At 37.8% G+C, this 20761-nt stretch overlaps 1 protein-coding gene across 1 annotated transcript in view; it reads right to left on the bottom strand.

The window, feature by feature from the left end:
* Window positions 1-3992: 3992 nt before the first annotated feature.
* Window positions 3993-20761, bottom strand: part of ift172 (intraflagellar transport 172) — a 39857-nt gene continuing 23088 nt past the window's right edge. Inside the window, exons 27-48 of the mRNA XM_074616032.1 lie at window positions 19851-19948; window positions 19434-19569; window positions 17009-17125; window positions 16481-16623; window positions 16282-16375; window positions 15556-15620; window positions 14895-15075; window positions 14138-14247; window positions 12401-12530; window positions 10680-10778; window positions 10437-10546; window positions 9855-9918; window positions 9557-9643; window positions 9242-9358; window positions 8425-8535; window positions 8167-8286; window positions 7766-7861; window positions 7602-7661; window positions 7381-7479; window positions 6294-6447; window positions 5434-5525; window positions 3993-5099 (exon numbers count right to left, since the gene is read on the bottom strand). Of these exons, the coding sequence (XP_074472133.1) occupies window positions 5010-5099; window positions 5434-5525; window positions 6294-6447; window positions 7381-7479; window positions 7602-7661; window positions 7766-7861; window positions 8167-8286; window positions 8425-8535; window positions 9242-9358; window positions 9557-9643; window positions 9855-9918; window positions 10437-10546; window positions 10680-10778; window positions 12401-12530; window positions 14138-14247; window positions 14895-15075; window positions 15556-15620; window positions 16282-16375; window positions 16481-16623; window positions 17009-17125; window positions 19434-19569; window positions 19851-19948 (2373 nt within the window). The 3' untranslated portion in view covers window positions 3993-5009. The remainder of the gene's footprint in view (window positions 5100-5433; window positions 5526-6293; window positions 6448-7380; window positions 7480-7601; window positions 7662-7765; window positions 7862-8166; window positions 8287-8424; window positions 8536-9241; window positions 9359-9556; window positions 9644-9854; window positions 9919-10436; window positions 10547-10679; window positions 10779-12400; window positions 12531-14137; window positions 14248-14894; window positions 15076-15555; window positions 15621-16281; window positions 16376-16480; window positions 16624-17008; window positions 17126-19433; window positions 19570-19850; window positions 19949-20761) is intronic.

The raw sequence follows: 20761 nt of genomic DNA, 5'->3' as shown, positions 1-20761 counted from the left end.
GCAATCTCAAAATCTTTCATGTCAAGGACCTTCAAAATCGATGTCCAATAGGCCACAGACTATGGATGTATAAGAGGTTGTATCCCGTGCTTTTCCCCTGCGTGTTAGTAAATAGCCTACAATTACATTAAATTCTGTTTATGTCATGCTACTAGCACTACTAGCTACTGGCTGATAGTCGGTTGTTTGGGAAAACGTTGATACATCCACCACGGTACAGGCTTACAGCATACAGATCATTGGTGTATTATAAGATAATAAAAGTGATGAATTGCAGCCAATATATACGTTATTACAGCCGCATACAGCTAGCAGGAAGCTGGCAGAACCGGCTATGTCACATGAGCGTGCAGGGCGGTGCAGTCCTGAAGCTCTGATGCACGTTCATTATGCAAAAAAAACTAAATAACTATTTAAGTGTACGTACAAGGAAGTTTATTTATCTAAAAAAAAAAAAAAGATATTCTGATTTACGGACGTCTCTTTATACATTCATGGCCACAGACTCATTGGTGTTTTCAGTCCAAAATGGCGGCTGTTGTCAAAAAAGCAACGGAGTTTCGCCCCTTTGCTTCTAAACTCTTTGTTTAAACTACTAAATAGTAACATATATAAAGTATGGTAGTTAAAATTAGCTCCGCCTCGACCAGCTACAAAAATTTCAAATAACTTTTTCCTTTAACTGAGTATTTTTACAGTACTTTTACTTTAAAGTAAACGGTCTAAATACGTCTTCCACCACTGCAGACAGATACTGCATCGAGTTTAATCCGCAAAGTGAAATTGCAATAGAAATTTCAGTAGAAACAGTGCTCTGCTTGGTTGGCTGATAGATTTTCACATAGTTTTGCACAGTCATTTCTAATACTTCCATTGTTAGTGATGTGACGTTCATCTACACAATGATCCCCAAAGTTTTCTTAATGCAGTATAGATGACTTTAACCATTAAAACTGTTGTTCTACTAGAAAAAATAGTCAACATACATAAATTTAGTCCTATTTTAGTAACACAAAGATACGTTTATTCTGTGTTCTCTCGTTCTCTGTAACGGCATGAAATGTTGCTTCATCCACCTCTCTTCTCCATCACCACCACCACCATCAATGTTTGTTTCTGCTCGGTTGCATCTCACTTGCATCACCCTCCTCAGATCGACCTCCTAAATCACAAGAAATCCTCTCTTATTTGTAGTCTTCAAGAAGGGCCAGATTCTCAGGACTTTTTGACATGCAGCAGGTCGAGTGAACGTCCTCACTGATAACATCTGATTCGTTTGAGCTAAATTAGATGTAATGATGGTGTACACGCAGCAAAATGGGTATGAGCAACATATTCACCAATAATTCAATCACATAAATATAATGTTATGAAAATATGGACACAAAGTTGATTATTAAAGAAAGTGAGGATTATGTACAAAAAAATCTATAGTATGAAATCTTAAAGTGGGATGATATTCATATTAACAGGAGGCCTTATACTGAAGGCATGTAGAATAATGCACATATAATGTATGAAATGATGCATAATAGAGATGTAAATTGTAAATTCAAATGAATCGTTATGGTTTTGATATGCAGAGAAAGCCAACAAATACTCTAAATGAGAATAAAACAGCGGAATTATAAACAAAATGGGATATTTTTTTAGCTTAACATGTTGAACTCTTCAAGTAAAATGCAATTTCTTTTGGAATATAAAATAAAAAAATGGACCTCTCTTCAGTGCCGACGCTTCCTGAGATTATATTTGTCACTTCTTCCTAATAAAATAAGTGTATTTTAGTATATCAGTCATTTGTCTCAACATGTCTGCAGTAATGTGGATATAAAACACTCCTACGTGGGCAGTAAACGGTCTATTCTAGGCAGAGCAGTGTAGGTGAGTATGAGACATGAAGCCAGCAGCAGAGCAGCAATCTCCTGAGTTATCACTTACTAATGCATTTTCCCCAAACACATAAGCTTTTATATTGATTGTGGATGTACAGTAACTCTGCTGGGAAAAGGAGGCGGTATATACTGTATATATACTGTATATTGTAATGTATGTACAGTAGACACTATACAATACAACCACATTGAGTTAGTTTAAAAGGCAGGACTTAATGTTAAACATTTGGTTTTGTGAATTTTATAAATAAAGTATTATGTTTTTATGTATGGATCAGGTGACAGGAAAGTAACATCCAACTGACATTCTTATTTTTTATTATCATATAAAATGTTATTATCATATAAAATTGTAAAATTACAAATTGGAGCCTGAATCTAAAGATTTTGGGGGTATTAAAATACTGTTTTTGTTTTTATTTTTTACGTTGAAACATCTGTAAAATGTCTTGAAACTTTCTGTCTATGATTTTTTTTTAAACATGTATTGGTAATTGTAAATTGCAAAAAAATAAAAATTCTGACTGTAAAACTACGACATTACAGCCTCACCTGTACTTTGTGTTTAGTGCTAATTAGCAAATGTCAGCATGCAACGGGCTAAAACAGTATGTCAGATATTTTAGTACGTCTGAAACCTTAGTATGAAACCGAAACGTGAATTGCATACTATTACTGGTGAAATATTACAGTGTGCAACGCTGGACACTACAGCGCCATAAATATCCCACATTACAATAATTGACAAATGTTAGCATGCACACACGCTAATTATCGGCATGTTAGCATTTTAATTTTGAGCATGTTGACGTTAGCATTTAAGTACAGTACAGCCTCACAGCTGCTAGCGTGACTGACTTGTTCTTGTTTTGTGGGATCAGGCAAGCAAAAAAAACAAAACAAATATGTGTTTCACATGTTGTATATATCCTGTAATGTTATTATTTGTTAATAAAAAGAACGATAAAAATACTGTGTGATTTTTGTGTATGTCCTAACTGATTCTAGATTAGTCATCTCAGGAAACAATTTGTAATTTGAAGGTTTATAGAAATAAGGGCTGTCAAAGTTAATGCAATAATAACGTGTTAATTTCTATTTTTGTCGCAGACTCAGTTTTAAAGCTAAAGTGAAGATACTGGTATCATATGACGCTAAAAAACCTAAGTAATCCATTGGTACCAACATGTCATACTAGCTTGTCGGGAAGGAGGCTAAATAACGCTCCAAACCTAGGCTACATTTTGGCAAGGAAAAACTGTCATGGCCATTTTCAAAGGGGTCCCTTGACCTCTGACCTCAAGATATGTGAATGAAAATGGGTTCTATGGGTACCCACGAGTCTCCCCTTTACAGACATGCCCACTTTATGATAATCACATGCAGTTTGGGGCAAGTCATAGTCAAGTCAGCACACTGACACACTGACAGCTGTTGTTGCCTGTTGGGCTGCAGTTTGCCATGTTTTGATTAGAGCATATTTTTTTATGCTTAATGCAGTACCTGTGAGGGTTTCTGGACAATATTTGTCATTGTTTTGTGTTGTTCATTGATTTTCAATAATAAATATATACATACATTTTCATAAAGCAATCATATTTGCACACTCCCATGTTGATAAGAGTATTAAATACTTGACAAATCTCCCTTTAAGGTACATTTTGAACAGATAAAAAATGTGCAATTAATCACGATTAACTACGGACATTCATGAGATTTATCGTGATTAAACATTTTAAATCGATTGACAGCCCTACTATAAATGTATCTTGTTAATTGATTTCCAATAATAAATATATACATACATTTGCATAAAGAAGCATATTTGTCCACTCCCATGTTGATAAGAGTTTTAAATACTTGACAGATCTCCCTTTGAGGCACATTTTGAACTTTAATATTAAATATTTTAATCAATTGACAGCCCTAATAAAAATGTTTCTTTCTGGCACTTACTTGCCTCCATACACAGGAAATAGACTTAAAATATCACTTAAGTTTCCTACCATACGAACAACTGTGTTCCCATCTGAACAAACATTACAAAATGAGCAAAACCGACAAAATAAAAAGGGATTAAAAACAGCACTTGGAAAATACTTGAAAACTATCTTTTATTTTAACTTTATTAAACAAAATACATTCCATATAAACACACAATAAAGGCATTGCCGAAGGTACCGACTTCTGAAACACACACAGAGAAACAGCTCATTTCACACATTAAATAATCCTTCTAACTGTCAGTACCAGTCGAACCCATCAAAGTATCATAACATCTGCTTGGAGGAGAAACTATTTAGTTCAAATCTGACGGGAACCTTTGGTTTTTATTCAGCGATGCCATCCTGAGAGAAAGTCCTTCTGATGAGAGGAAAAGATAGATGATACAGGAAAGAGAGGAGGAATGTGTTTTCATGGTGACGGCTCAGAATAAACTGTTGTGCGTGCGTAGGAGGTCCGTGGGAGGTTTGTGTGTCCGGACATCCTCGTATTGATGATGCAAAATAAGAGCTCTAAACTATTAAAAACACATCAATGAGCCTCACTGTGTCACTGTGTCACATGTTCCTTCATTAACATGAACACACACACTGTAGTTTATTTTGACTCAGTCCCACATAAACGTAAACCTGTTCCTTGTGCTGAGAGCCAAAGACTGGAAATAAGTAAGTAAATTATTAAGGGATCATGTACCGGGTAATAATTCAACAAATTAGTGTGGGCTCATCGTCCTACGCAGGAGTTTACATCGTCCAGTTACACATATATGCCTCATATTGGAATATGTGGCCGATTCTGATACATTGTTTTTGGATTAAATTGCTTCAAAATGTGACTGAAATAATAAAAAAAAGGGATTATATACTTGGGAGAGTAGAGAAGGCTTTGAAACGGCTTTCTGACCAACAAATTTACAGAAAATATACATGAAAAGCTGAATAAATAAATATATATTTGGTGTATATCTTTTTTTTTTTACGAAGAGTTCTTGGATACATGAACGCCAGAGCAATGGAGAAGAGAAAGAAAAAGATGGATGAAGTACTACAAATCTTGCAGCAAAAATGGAAGTGTACCAAATCGAGAAATAGCAGTGTGTGTGTGTGTGTGTCAGTGGAAGGAGAACCCAGACGCCGGCAGGCCGCCACACCACTGGTTAAGGAACTTGAGGACGTCCTGACACTCTGAACTGTGACTGGTCTGCAGGGGGAAGACGGACACAAACAACGACCAATCACAAAACAGATTAAACGTGCGATGTCGCTGCCGCACGGCGAAGCTATAAAGGTAGGTGTGTGTGTTTGAGTGTGTGTTTCGTGTAGATAATGATGCCGCGGTTAGTCGACGCTGCTGATTCACATAAAAATCAGTGATGTTGAGAGAGATGATGAAACTCTGTGAAATGAGTTTGGCCTTTGTAAGTGAGACATCAGACAACTCAGATCCTTCACTGAAGTAAAAGTACTTTCTTTCAAGATTTACTTGAGTAAATCTACTTAGTTACTTTCCACCACTGGATATTTTTGTGTCTTACCTTTGTGGCCATAAGGAATTTGTTCCAGTCTTTCTTGTTGGCTGCTTTCCCCACAGACTGGAACTCGATCTTGTCCCTCAGCACGGGGTAACCTGGAGGCAGGAACGCCACACAGTGAGGGCAGGTATACTCGGAGTGTGTGTGCGTCTACATTCAAGCAGCAAACTGGGAAATCAATACTAGCAGCCAAGTGATGGTATATATTGCTGCTGGTGAAGGTATATTTTATATCATATCATGTCATTCTATATTTATTTCAAATTCAAAATGAGATACAAATTTGCATAGACATAGATACAGATTTTCAAAGTATAAGTACATCCAGAAAAGAAAAAAAAGAGAGTAAAAAAATTAAAAATATAAGACCTCAGGTTGTCTCAATATCTTGAGATATGCTTGTTTAGAGATACAAGATATCTAAGCAGAGCCATATACGCCCTCTGTGTGACCTTGTTTTCTTGGGTATATCTAGTCTATTTTCTGTCAAGCAAAAAACTCTGCAGCCACTGTTCATTTGAAGTTAACAGTGCTTTTTTTATTCATCAACAGGTAAACAATGAAAACTAGACGACGAAGGACATGTATTATCTCAACAAGATTAAGTTTTACAGTATTGTTGTACATTGATTATTTTTTTCTCACAAAGATTGAATGTTTTTCTTTGCTTTTTCTGCAAGTTTGTGTTATTTTAAGGGTTCGTTTGCAAACACAGATCTCTCTCTGTTTTATCTATTTACCTAAATTATGTTTTTTTAACTAATTAACATTAACTTTTCTCAATTCATTTTTTTTTGTGTGTGAGTGTGAGTGTGTGTGTGTGTGTGTGTGTGTGTGTGTGTGTGTGCGTGTGTGTGTGTTACCAGTGAGGACACAGGGCAGAGAGCGGAGGCCGGTGTTGGCGGCCAGCAGCGAGGCTTCGTACGAGTTCCTCTCGTCACGCGGCAGAACCTGCTCCAACCGATTGTCCATGGACACCATCAGCACCCAGTCACGGATCTGCTCCCGCTGGGCGTCCTGTAAAACACACACACACACACACACACACACACACACACACACACACACACACACACACACACACACACACACACACACAGAGACACACACAGACACAGACACAGACACAGACACAGACACAGACACAGACACAGACACAGACACAGAGTCATGTTTTCATGACTTTTGAGGACATTACATTGACTTACATTCATGTCTGGAGACTTACCCTAACCCTAACTGTAACTGCTACTTCCTAACCCTAACCCTAATCCTAAACCAAGCCCTCACCCTAAAATATAATGATTTATGTTATGGGGATGTGCATTTTGTCCCCATTTGGAAGGCGAGTCCCCACAATGTGACTGTGTAAAAAGGTTTATTGCAATTAATTTGCTATATTTATGGCTACCCAACAAGTTCATATTTATTGGGATTTACAGTCGTGTTACATGTAGACTGTATAGATTTATGGAAAATCTCATAAAAGTTGGACCAATCAGTGTCCTGTGAGGAGCTACTGGCGCGGTTTAGGTGTGTGAGACGCGACACAGAGAGGCGACTGTTGGTTCTAAACAACAATAGCGGCTCCTAAGGAGGTTAGCGTTAGGGCGGTCAATGAATTAAAATATTTAATCGTGATAAATTGCATGATTGTCCATAGTTAATCACGATTAATCGCAAATGAATTGCACATTTTATATCTGTTCAAAATGTACCTTGTCAAGTATTTAATACTCTTAACCCCATGAAATTGGGCAAATATGCTTGCTATATGCAAATGTATGTATATATTTATTATTGGAAATCAATTGACAACACAAAACAATGACAAATGTTGTCCAGAAACCCTCACAGGTGATTATCATAAAGTGGGCATGTCTGTAAAGGGACCCAGGTTGTGTGTCCAGCGGGATGTTTCGGCATGTGTTTGGTGGAAGGATGTCTTACGTTGACACAGAGTTTGGTGGGAACGGGAACCTCAAAGGGAATGTCGGTATCAATGAAGTCGGAATGGTCCAGAGCGTCCAGCGTCCCCTCGTCAATCGCCTGGAGACAGAAATGAACCATCGATTCACGGTCAAACGGTCCATAAAATACTGGATCTTTTACTTCATGGGACATATTATGATTTTGTGGGCAGTTGTTCTCCTACGGTTGAGTTTACTCACATCACACAGATCCAGGAAGTGGTTGAGGAAGATGAAGGCCATGTTCTCCCAGCCAACATCCTGCCAGGTGTTAAAAAACAAAGTTATATATAGTGAATCTGGTGCACAGGTCCATGTATCAGTCAGAGGGACTGGGATGGTCGTCTAGAAAAAATCTGACCCACCCTGCAGGCCAGGCCGGCCTCGTAGAAAGCCTTGTCTGCAGGAACGACCTCAGTGTGACGCAGCAGAGACACCGACAGCTGGGCTGGAAGACTGACCTGCAGATGAAGAGAAATAGCAATAAAACACGTCAACTGTCAAACTGAAAAACTAGAGGGTTAAGCTCTGGTATTAAAGATAAATCATCTTTCAGAGGTTTAAGTTTGTTGCTTTTTATACAAGTCATTAGACAAAGACTGCATATATTATAAATGTGCAGCAGTTGATTTTGAACCTGGTGGCGAGATGCATCGCTCCCCACAGTTCTTGAACATGTGAATTTAGCCCCCAAATCTATTATATTATTATATCTAGGCAGGTAAAATGTAAAAAAAAAGTAAAAACAAAGCTGTGTTTTGTGTACCAGCTGTGCGACTCCTTTTGCGGCGGATCGAGTGGCGCAGTAGTGAGCGATCAGCAGCATCTGCTCGAAGTCTTCATGAGCTGGAGAGTTGGCCTCGACCGACCGGGACAAGTTCTCACACTGAAATCACACACACAACACACAGGCATCACAACAAAAATGGAATTACAGTTATGAGACTCACATCATATAATCAAGGAAATACAGCAGCACCCTCTCTACATTAGATGGTCTAAACCAGATAGGGTTGTGATTTACCAGCTGCTGCAGGAAATTGCGGAGGTCGGCCCACATCCGGTACGACTCTGGTCCATCGGTGTCGGGGAGGTTAATCAGGTCCAGGACCAGGCGCTTGTAGATGTTAAAGTTCTGGGAGTAAAAAAAAAAGTTATTGGTTGGACCTTCTATTGATGCTTTGTGCTTGTATCATAAAATAAATACAGAAAACAAGAGATGTCTGACATTTCATGGTGTGGTTGTAGCTCTAATAAACAAGTAGTCTGAAAAGGCAGATTTGTATCCAAAAACACATTAAACCAGCTTTTATTTAGCCATATTTTATCAGAAGAGATCATTTTGTGTTCTAGTAAAATGGTGAGTTTGTGCTCCCATTTTAATGTTTTTACTACTATTATTTATTTATTTATATATATTAACCCCTGGCATGTTTTGTGTTTTATATTACTTTTTTATATTTAATTTTATGTATCGTTTGCCTATGTATCGGATAATGTTCTTTGCATTGTTCACAAATTTAAAATAAAGTCTATGGAAACAAAAAAAATCTTTCTAATTATGTATTTTTACAGTCTTATACTTCAACAGTTTTACGAAAAACTGCATCTTTCTTGACTTGCAAAACTATCTTTTAAACTGACATCATATGTGTGATTCATGGCGCAATTCAAACGGGATCCAAAAATTATTAGTCTCTCGCCGTTGACTACTGTTCATATTTTTTCGGAAATAATATGCCATGGTGGTCCACTGGAAGGGGCGGGACTTTGCCTCTCTATAAGGTGTCCATTGGAAGCAGTTTTCCATGCAGTAGGAGTTAAGGGAGTGAATACTGTACCTGAGGGTTAGGTGGCGCTCCGTGCTGTTTGTAGAGCTGCAGAGCCTTCGGAGCGTCTTCCTCCTTGATGAGGTGTGTAGCGTACAGAGCGACGTACTTATGGAGGATCTTAGAGTTCTGACAAAACACAACAACGATGATGAGGAGCACTGACTGTTGACACGGTTTGAGGTTTTATAATCAGGGAAAACTTTACATACATCCAGTTTTACTTACTTATGTATTTTCCCCACACACTAACTGCTCTAGAGAAACTCAATACTTTGTTCATAAACTTCACATTTAGCAGAGTAAGTTTGATTGTGTGTTCAGTACCTGTTTAGATGCTGTATCCAGACATTTCTCCCACTGGCCTCTCTCTGCATACATGTCCAGAGCTGCTATGACATCCACGCCCACCAGCTACAAAACACACACAGGTATAAAAACAGCTTCTCAGTTTCATCAACGACAACATGAAGCTTAAAATTAGACTATATAAAGTATTCAAGTTATGTTTCCTATTGTGCTGATATTGGATTTTGTCCCAATCAGGCCCTTTACAGTATTAGACTGACAATATTTACTCAACAAAAATGCACTTGTTAGATCCTGTGTGAGTAATTGTACGTACAGAGTCGGCTTTGCCTTGGTTCTTAAGGTGATCTTTGTATTTCTGGTCCACATAATCCTCGTACCTGTCAAAGATCAGATCAGAGTAATGAGTTACAGGACAAAGACATTAAAAGAACAAAAAATCTCCAGTTATTCTGAAGCGGAGACGATTTCCATGTATTTTAAGAAGTTTTAAACATGTTTAAAGCTTCAGTAGACAGAATATTTTTGGCATCATTTGGAAAAAATCCATTATAATTAATAATTTAATAATAACTGCTTATTCAACAAAGCCATGCATTATAATTGTTGATGCATTTCTTTAATGTTAATGTTGCAGTTGGTAAATATGGAGCTCATTTTAACCACTTAACCTTATATATCTTAACCTATAATAATACATCATAATTTATTTGTTTATTGTATTTTGGATTATTAATCGGAATCTGCAAAGCTATAAAATAAAAGCAGTGGAGTAAAAAGTACAATATTTGGTGATGGAGTAGAAGTATAAAGGAGCAGAACACGTAAATACTACTTGAGTAAATGTACTTTCCACCACTGATGTACTGTATATGTGAAAGTGTGTGTGAGTTTAAACCTGGGCTCCAGCTCCTTGGCGACTCTCTTGGCTTTGTTCCACTCCTCGCCCTCAATAAACACATCGATCGCCTCTTTGATGAGGTTCATGTTCAGGTAGAGCTCAGCAGCCTTAAACACGAGATGAAAAAAAACAGGAAAATTAAAAACACTAAAAAGCTGAAACTGACTCATACAAGCAAGTTTGGAGCAATTTGTTCTAAACGTGTGCTAAGATATTGTGTGTGTTTGTGTGTGCACCCACAGCGTTGTACTTCCTCAGCTGTGTGAGTCGCGGTCCGACCGCCTGGATCACCTCCACCGCTCGATCTCCGCTGAGAAACTTGATGGACAACTCTGCTGCCTGGAGACACACACAAATAAAATGGACATGTGAAACACCTGCAGGACACGCAAAAAGACCTTTCGTTGACCAGAGTATGTGTCCTTTTGTCACCAAGGTAAAATTACTGTTTTTGTCAAAGGAGTCTGGTGGCTTTTAAGAGAGATAATGGCTTCAGTTCCCCGTCGTAAAGGGCTGTCTGACAGCAAGGTAAAGCAGTGAAAATATTCTTTATATAGTGTACACTTAAACTGATATTGATTTTTTTTCTAAAATAGTTTTTTCTGCTGCCCCCGTCCACAGCAGTATATTACTTTGCTCCCGTCCTGGTAATCCTGTCTGCTTGTCCAGACTGGGGGCATGCTGACCGTCATCTACTGTCCATCACATACAAGTAATTGGAATAAAATCTATCGTGCATATTCAGGCTTTCTACATGAAGCCACATATTGACTGTGTTGACCCTGTGACCTCGAACGCCACCGGGTCACCAAGCGTTCAGTTCTCAAACGAGCGCACACTATCGGTCTTTCTATTTCTATATCTACTATTGATCTGTGTGACCCCGTGACCTTTCTTTTCAGCAGCACCATCAGACCGAACCATTCAAATTTCAAATAGCACTTTAATCAATAACAAGGAAATCCGTTGGTGACCCTGTAACCTTTTCCCCTCCTCCACCATCATGTTGGCTGCCATTATACATCAATTCTATAACCCATCACGACATCGTTGACTGTGAAAGCAGCTAATTGGTGAAATTAAAATGCTTTTTGGTTTTACTTCCCAGCCTGTGTACTCCTCATTTTGCTTTTTAGTTGGCTATTTGGGGAGGCAACAAAAAAAACTATCATATAGGATACATTTGAGATTAGATATCGTAATAATACATTAACACAAAAATTAGTTTCAAGCATTAGAAAGAGTTTAGTACAGCAGTGTTGAGCATCACGAGAAGTTACTTGTTTACTAAAACATTTTAGAGACTGTATTCTTTTTCATAATTAAGACTTATGAGCTCTTTTCTATTCATTTTCTATTAAAAGTTTGGCATTTTTACATAAAAAACTACTTAAACGATTATCAAAAATAGTTTCTTAATTGATTTTCTGTCAATTGAGCAATCGATTAATCAACTAATCGTTTCAGCTCTATTTGTACGTACTGTTGGTGGTTTAATCTGTAGCAAAGCATCATATTTTATAAACTCTCCATATGTAAAATATTAATTTGTCATTTAAATTTAGAGAAAATAAAATTCTCATTAAAAACACGGGAGGGTAAGTTCTAAAAAATATGATCGCCTTCCATAAATTACTTCAGACCAGAAACAAAATTTAAATTGACAAGGGTTATATTTCTATTTATTTTTAACATTTTTACTTTAATTTTATTCAGTATTATTCTTTACCTTTTTATATATTTATTTTATTATTTATTTATTTAATCTGTTGGTAAGACAATAGTCTTCTGTGTACTGTATATTTGTATTATATGACACATTATTACTTTGAATGGCCGCTCATGTGGAGAGTTGTGTTTTTCAAATTGTTAAAAGCACAATAAAAACAGTGTTTGAAAAATAAAAAAAATCTTGGAACTGTGTTTGTGCTAACTGGACCTGTTGTAAATTGATCTTTTACCTTCAACCAGCACTTCTCCATCAGGGCGACGTTGGAGTCGTCCTTCACCTTCAGGTAACATTCAACGGCCCGCGAGTGTTCACCTGACTGCTCCCACTCCTTAGCCTGTTCCAGCAGACCCTCCACTCCTCTGAAACACCAAACAAACACACACACAGTCACATATAAGGAGACAAATACATAAATGCACAAATAAATGCATTTCATTTGAGGTTCATTTTCAGATTCAAATGAGCAAAACATCAAATATACAACAAGGCACTATTAAACATATTAGAAACCCTGAATGTTAGACTCTTGATAATTGGGCCAATTAGCAACAAAAAAGTAATCTTGCTTTGACATAAAGTAATAATCTTGAAGATTTTCATTTAAAGGGACAGTATGTACGATTTGGCAACATTTAGTGGTGTGGTTGCAGATTGCAACCAACTAAATACCCCTTCGCTCACTCCTCCCTTTACAAGACTGCGGTAACGTGAGCCACTGAGTGCAAAATCGTGGTAACATCGTTCGCCTTGTTTCAGAGGCCATTCTTACCATAATAACACTACTTTAGGAGCAACGGAAGACAGACGGCGGCTGACGGTACCACGGTTTTGCACTCTGCGGCTCACGTTACCGCAGTTTCACAAGCGTGTCGGAGAACTACGGTGGCCTTCAGGTAACGTAAAAACAGAAAAGGCTCTCTCTAGAGCCAGTGTTTGAAAACACAACGATTTTTATTTTCAGGTATATTATATTAAAACTGTCATGGCCATTTTCAAAGAGGTCCCTTGACCACTGACCTCAAGATATGTGAATGAAAATGGGTTCTATGGGTACCCACGAGTCTCCCCTTTACAGACATGCCCACTTTATGATAATCACATGCAGATATAAAATGTGCAATTAATTTGCGATTCACTTGGGCTGCAATGAATGTGGAACAAAATACATAGTTTTCTCTGTCTGGATCACACCACAAATTATCATAGTTTTTAATCACAAAAGATATCTATTTCTTCCCCTTTCTTGTTAGTGATCTCTGTCTTTTTCACTACCTTAATCTTCATTACATTTCATGACGAGGCATCAAGACTACAGTTCTATCATGGTTTGCAGATGCTTTTAAGAAGCCTTGCACTTATCTGGAGTCGGAGCTGTAAACTCTGCAGGAATAATTCAGTGTTTTCTCTCTTTAACCTTCACTTCCTCGCTCGTTTCCATTGGTAACTTTTGATGTTTTCTCCCACAAGTCATTAAAGAGGGAGAAGCGATGGGAGGAGGATGAGAGCTGCATGCTGCTGGTCTGCCGGCTAACGAGCTATTCGTTGTTCAGGATAATACATGAGCTGTGTTTTAATAAAGCATCAAACTGACTCTTTGTGCATAGATTATACTGCTGGGTGAATGGGGAGAGAGTGAAATGCTCATAGTGGGGTTTGTGATTTCCCACTGGCTTTTAAGGGCTTTCTTAATAACATAACAACAGATCGAAATCTAATACAAACTCTTAAAATAGTGTTCCGCAAATACCAAATATCTAATCTATAATTATGAGTCCTGTTATTAAGGCTTTAGGCATCTGCTATTGCTACTGTTGTAGCTACAACAAGACCGTTTTTACTGTTATGTGGGGACGAAAAACAAAAAATGAAATCACAATTTTAAGGCTCTCTGGACTACGATTAAGTAAATGACCATTACAAGAAATGAGGCCCATTGATTTCTTATATGTTTTGGTCTTAATCTCACCGGGTTCCATTCTTGGTGGTCTCCTTCTCGTACTCCTCTTGCAGCATGGAGAGCTTGTTGGGGAGATACTCCTTACAGATACGTATGGCATCACTCCACATGTCTGCATCCTGATAAACAAACAACAAATATGGAATAAATAAAAATAATTAATAATAATAATAAAGAATAACTGACAAAAAGGGAGATGGTTATAGTTTATGATTTGAATTTATCCCTATGCATACGTTTAAAAAAGTTGCACTGATGTCCTTAGAAGACAAAAATGTCCTCTTGTTACCTTAGAGGACAAAAATGTCCCCTTCCTATAACTGCTATAAAATACTATATATTAATATTATTTTAGTTAAATCTTTTAATCAACTTTAGTCCTGATGAGAAAATGGCTCAATCTGTTGGAAATTAGTAAAAACTACAATTTTTGAAGTTAGGAGATTAAAAGCCTGATATAAGAGAATGCATGGTTTTATGCTGTAATGGCCGTGGGCTCAAAAATTGCGGTTTTAATGGGTTTAATGGGGACATTTTTGTCCATAAGGCTCTGAGTGTCTGTATTTGGGCTACATAGTTTGTTATAGACTTATTATAGGAGCTGAGGTTCAACACACACTTGCCAAAATGTATGCTATATGCATTGACACAGCCAAAATGATTGAAAACCTAAAAATTCAAAAGCCAAAAGTGTCCAATTTGCTTTGAACATTTTGCAACTCTTTTCTTGTTTTTTCTCTGAAGCCAGTTCGGCTCTTACAGTTACCTTGTAATATTTAACAGCGAGTTCAGGTCTCTGGGCTCGGAGCAGGAAGGCTTCGGCCTTCTGGAAATCTTTCTGTTCAAAGCAGAACTTGGCTTGGCCGACCAGGACCTCAGACACGCTCTCTGGATCGTGGCCCTCAGCCACCCGCTGCGCACTGGCCCAGTCCTTGTTGTGGACATACCTGAAGCAGTTCACACACACACACACACACACACACACACACACACACACACACACACACACACACACACACACACACACACACACACACACACACACACACACACACACACACACACACACACACACACACACACACACACACACACACACACACACACACACACACACACACACACACACACACACACACACACACACACACACACACACACACACACACCCCAAAAAACAATATAACACCCCCCAGAAGATTTAAGAAGTAGTTAAAATCCTATGTGTAGACATAGAACTTGAAAAGTGTAGTATTTCCCTCTAAAATGCAGTATAAAGTAAAAATAAAATGGAAAAATACAATATACAAAATAGTATAAATAAATGTACATTCCAACGCTGTCTGCATATAGATACAGTATAAATCTACCCCTAATTGTAATAACGCCTGATCAGCTGACAGCAACACAGAGCTAAATGTACTCACATGAACACAGCTTCTTTGGGTTTTCCTGCTTTGATGAACTCAACCTCGGCCTCAGGAAACTTGCCCTTGTAGATGAAAGAGTGACAGAATATCAGAAATAAGCGCAACTTACTGTACCTAACATACAGTCAAGTGTCAGGGGCCCTCCTGGCCTTCACCTACAAAATGTCACTCAAAGAGACTTGTACCAACTAGGAAGAGACTCAAAATGATCACAAAGAAACATAAAATGACTACAAAGAGACACAAAGCAACTAGAGACACAGAGCAACCACAAAGAGACACAAAGAAACTACAAAGACACTCAAAATGAGAACAAAGAGACACAAAGAAACTACAAAGACACTCAAAATGACTACAAAGAGACACAAAATAACATCAAAAAGAGGCTACAACTAGGAGCGGTGGTGGGGTCTCATACTTTGCCCATGGACAGAACTATAAAGATGAGACCCAGATGTAAAAGAAAAAAAAGCTTTTTTTCCTACAACTGGTTAGATAAATATTGCAGATCAGAAAAACAGTGAAATATGTAAAGGCAGCCAACTGTGATTCTGCCCAACTTTCACTGCAGCAACCACACAGTTTGTAGCAGGTATTAACATGCTGTTTGAGATGATGTGGTTTGTGGAGGTGGTGGAGTGGTTTTGGTAATGCATATCATATGGAGGTACAGTATGGACAGCAGGTAGGTTACTGTATGCAGCAGGACTGTGACAGATTTACCTCATCTTCCAGGTATATGGCGTGTTTGAGGTGGATCTCAGGAATCTTTTCCTTACAGGAGAGACGAGCCAAATCGAAGGCAAAGTCAAATGAGCTGGGGAGGAAATAAAGAGCAAGAAATCACGTCAGGTTTCACAATACAATCACAGTACTGGAGTAGTACTTGTATTCTATGTCAACGTGTTGTGGTGCAGCTCACAAGTTATTTGCAGCAAACTCAATGGCGTGTTCCAGGAGGCCAAACTTGTTGAGCAGCTTGACGGCTGCCTCTCCTCCCAGGCTCCGAGCCCACAGGTAGGCCACCTGCTTCTGGGCTCCGGCACCTCCGTGACTCTTAGCCACCTGACACACACACACACACACACATGTACAAGTATATGTGTAAAAGATATATCACTATAGGAGTCCTGCAGCAGTGTGGCTCCCTAACCCCCTCACCACAGATAATCCCAGAGAAAAACACATTTGATAGAAGCTATAAAGTTGCTCCGTGCTCCCAAACCAGCAGCAGCAATAAACACTGTCAACAGGGAAGCAAGGTAATAATGCCGTGCCGATGAAACCTAATCTCAATTCACTTTGAGTCGTCCTATTGAGCATCCATAAGCAAGTATTTAAGAATTTAATAAATGGCTTATAACACAAAAATAATGTAGTTATATGCAGTTATCTTTGGACATGTAATGCAGCTAGCGAGCCAAAAGAAAACAAATGTGAGCGTATCTACCCTGTATGCTTCCTCCCACATGTCGTTGACTCTGTACATGTGGACAGCAGCTTTCCACTCTTCAGCCTCCATGAAGTGGTACTCTGCCTCTGAGAACCTGGACTCAGCCTCCAACTCCTACAAGAAACATTTATACCACACATATCAACAGAATACATGAGATGCAGTAAGGCCTCACAAAACAGCACGATTGATTATCTGTGCAGAAAACACATGAATTTAAGCACTAATCTGATATGATAATAATGTACTTTATTTGTGACACAGCAAAACGAAAAAATGATAACAAAAGCCAGTAAAACCGCTTAAAGCTAAATGTTAATAAAATGTACCCGAATTCACAAATATGTAGGATATTACTACTGTCATTAATGTAATATTACATCACAACGTCTGCTGTATTAGCCATGTGTTTACTATTTGCTTATAGAGTGAGGGAAGTGAGATTTAACTTTCCATAACCGTCACCAGTCTGTGTAATAGAACGTGTGTCAGTTTGATCATAAATGTAGTTATAGAGATATTATGGTTAGTTGTTGTGTCTTTCTAGCCAAACAGCAACCGTGGTGCTAACGTAGCAGCTAGGTGGCTTCAATAACAAGCCGCGGCTGTGCTCGGCTCGTGATTGGCTCGAGTGGTTGTGTGGGTGGGACCTCGATAATCGCGGCTCCACCCGCCCGATCGCTACTTCGTCAAAATGTCAAGATTTTGGCTTCATTTTAGTACAGTGGGAGGAAGTGGAGACACGTCATCCATCTTTATATACAGTCTTTGATACTGACATATTAATGCATTAAAAATTATAATCCAATAATATATTATTCTGAAAGGAGCCATGCCGCATAGTGAGTTACTTTTGGTACTTTAAGTACATTTTGATGCTAATACTTTTGTACTTTTACTTAAGTAAATGTTAAGAATGCAGGAATTTAACTTGTAACAGAGTATTTCTACACTGTGGTATTGCTACTTTTACTATATAAAAAGATTTGAGTACTTCTTCCGCCACTGTATAAAGGTTGTAAAATGTGCATGTGGTCTGATTGTGTGCATCAAAAGAAATATGTTTTACTTCTTCTGCTGAATTCAGAGCAGAATTTCTTCATTAGGGAGAATTCTAATTATTATAAGAGTTTAAAGCACTGCAGGCCAATTCTCACTAGATAATTGGCGACCATAAAACCGTGAACACACTCATTTGTCTGCTGTTATATAAGAAATAGAAAATGGTTGAAAAAAAAAAAAAGAGATCAAGTTGTAAGGGTGCCAGAACCGGAGCATTATCTGAGCCTATGAGAGCTTTTCAGACAGGAAACTTCATCCATTGCTGTTTGAATATTGCTGATTGAATGATGAATGATACATGTCAGGATGATGATGTTTGTAGATGAACTGCAGACAATTTATTTGCCTCACTTATAAAAAAGTAAACAGGGAAAATAATTAGTTGTTATTCAAATATACAAATCAGCCTTTAATTTATCAACAGTGTTATTGCATTTCGGTCTTCCTATTAATTCTTATCCTCGTTTCAGACCTCTAAATCACCGCCAACGTCTGATGTTCATTGATTAATAGAAGTCTGCTGTTGTGCCAATTGACAGCCAGTCGACCAATCAAAGCTTTGTCTTTTGAAGCTTCATTTAGCTACCCAGCTACATCCATGAAAAGAAGTAAGAGACACAATGATGGCTTCAAGCTTGGATGACTTCGACACAGCTGCATAAGTTTAAGTCCACTTACAGAAATATCGACTCTTAAATAAGCATATTTCTTATGCTGTGGTTAAAACAGACAGCAACCTCCGTGTCTCTAAAGTGCCTTAAACTTGCATTCTTTCTAATAGCCAGCAGGGGGCGACTCCTCTGGTTTCAAAAAGAAGTCTGATTGTATAGAAGTCTATGAGAAAATGAGCCTACTTCTCACTTGATTTATTACCTCAGTAAACATTGTAAACATGAATTTATGGTCTCAATCACTAGTTTCAAGTCTTCTTCAATACAGCATGATGTTCATTTAGTAAATTATGGTCCCATTTAGAGTCAAATAGACCATAAAGCAGGGTATGCTTTAGGGCGGGGTTACCTTGCGATGGCACCAAGATTGGCGATGGCCATAATGCCAAACTCGAGGCTTCAAAACTGCAGTCCACCAACCAATGGGTGACGTCATAGTGACTACATCCACTTCTTATATACAGTCTATGGGTGAATAAGATAACTGCTCCTAGCAACCCGTTCCGCAGCTTCTGTGTCGATTGAAAATGATGGCCACGGGATGGTCGTTTGTTACTGATAGGTTAGGTCAGGGAAGACAAATCACCTCCCAACAAGAAATCAGCTAACATGATGAACACAATGTCAGGATCCTCCGTCTGATTATCAGGCTAATTCATTCTTGCTATCAAGACATTACAGTAACGTACCTTGGCCAGGTGCAGGTGGGTCTCTGTCAGCAGGTCAGGGTGATGTTTGGCCACCAGGCGAATTACATCATCAAACATGCGGTTCTTCTTGTACATGGTTATAGCGAGGTCAGGCTGCTTCACGGTGGCAAACAGCCTGCACATACACACACACACACAGAGGCAACCATTATTAACTGAACTGTTTGTTTTTTGAACAAGTGCTGGTGTCAAAGGACTTCAGTCAAGACAGACAGTTTGACTGAGGGTCTGAAATTTCCACCTGTCAACCGTCAAATACGGTTTTCATCATTTTTCTTGCTGTAGTTACTACAAACATCAAACAGTCGTGTTACTTCGCCTCACTCCATTCTCATGCTTCCAGCAGCCGATGATGATGATGATGCGACAAATTGCTATAAATAAATCTCCATTTACCTCTCGGCCTCCTTGAACTTGCCATCTCTCTCCAGCTCCTGGGCTCTGCTTACGTACAACGCCATAACCTCTTCCTCCGTCATACACTCCACTGCCAACTGCAAACAAAATAACCATGGCTTTATTTAATTAATTTTTTTTAATAGCTTTCAATATCAGGGGCCAAAATATCCTCTTAAAAAATACTCTTTATTATATGATTATCATTCACTGTGACATATTTGGGATCAAATATTCATTACTATCCTTCTTGTCTATCTTATCATCCCTTGGTTATTATTGTCTTTGGTAATATTTTTTACTGTGAATTCAATTTAGTCATCATATTTTATTTTAATAGTATATATATATATATATTTGTATTGTTTAATTTAATTAATTTAATAAATATTAATATATTTTATTATTTAATTTAATAATTAATTATTTTTTTCTTTTTGCAAACAGGAATATGTTGATTATCATATTACTGATATTTTATAAGATTCTGAGCATTATGGTGGTTCAATGTGTTGTAGTACTTTGACAAGATTAGGAAAAGGGGAAAAATGTAAAACCTATACAATTTAGCCCTCAGAAGGTCAAATTGTATATTAGTGGAAAGTGTTGTCTATCTTATCATCCCTTGGTTATTATTGTCTTTTGTATTTTTTTTTATTATTATTGTTTCAATTTATTTATTTTATTTTAAAATTATATTTTTTACTGTTTAATTAATTAATTAATTAATTAATTTAATTTTAACATATTTTATTATTTAATTTTATTTATTCTTTTTGCAAACAGGAATATGTTGATTATCATATTACTGATACTTTACAAGTATGAAACTCTGAGCACAATGGTGGTTAAATGTGTTGTTCCAAAAAAAAAAAAACTATACATTTTAGCCTTCAGAAAGTCAAATTGTA

The sequence above is a fragment of the Sebastes fasciatus genome, chromosome 18 (assembly GCF_043250625.1).
Source record: "Sebastes fasciatus isolate fSebFas1 chromosome 18, fSebFas1.pri, whole genome shotgun sequence".
Taxonomy (NCBI): domain Eukaryota; kingdom Metazoa; phylum Chordata; class Actinopteri; order Perciformes; family Sebastidae; genus Sebastes; species Sebastes fasciatus.
This window is presented reverse-complemented; position numbering and strand designations above follow the sequence as displayed.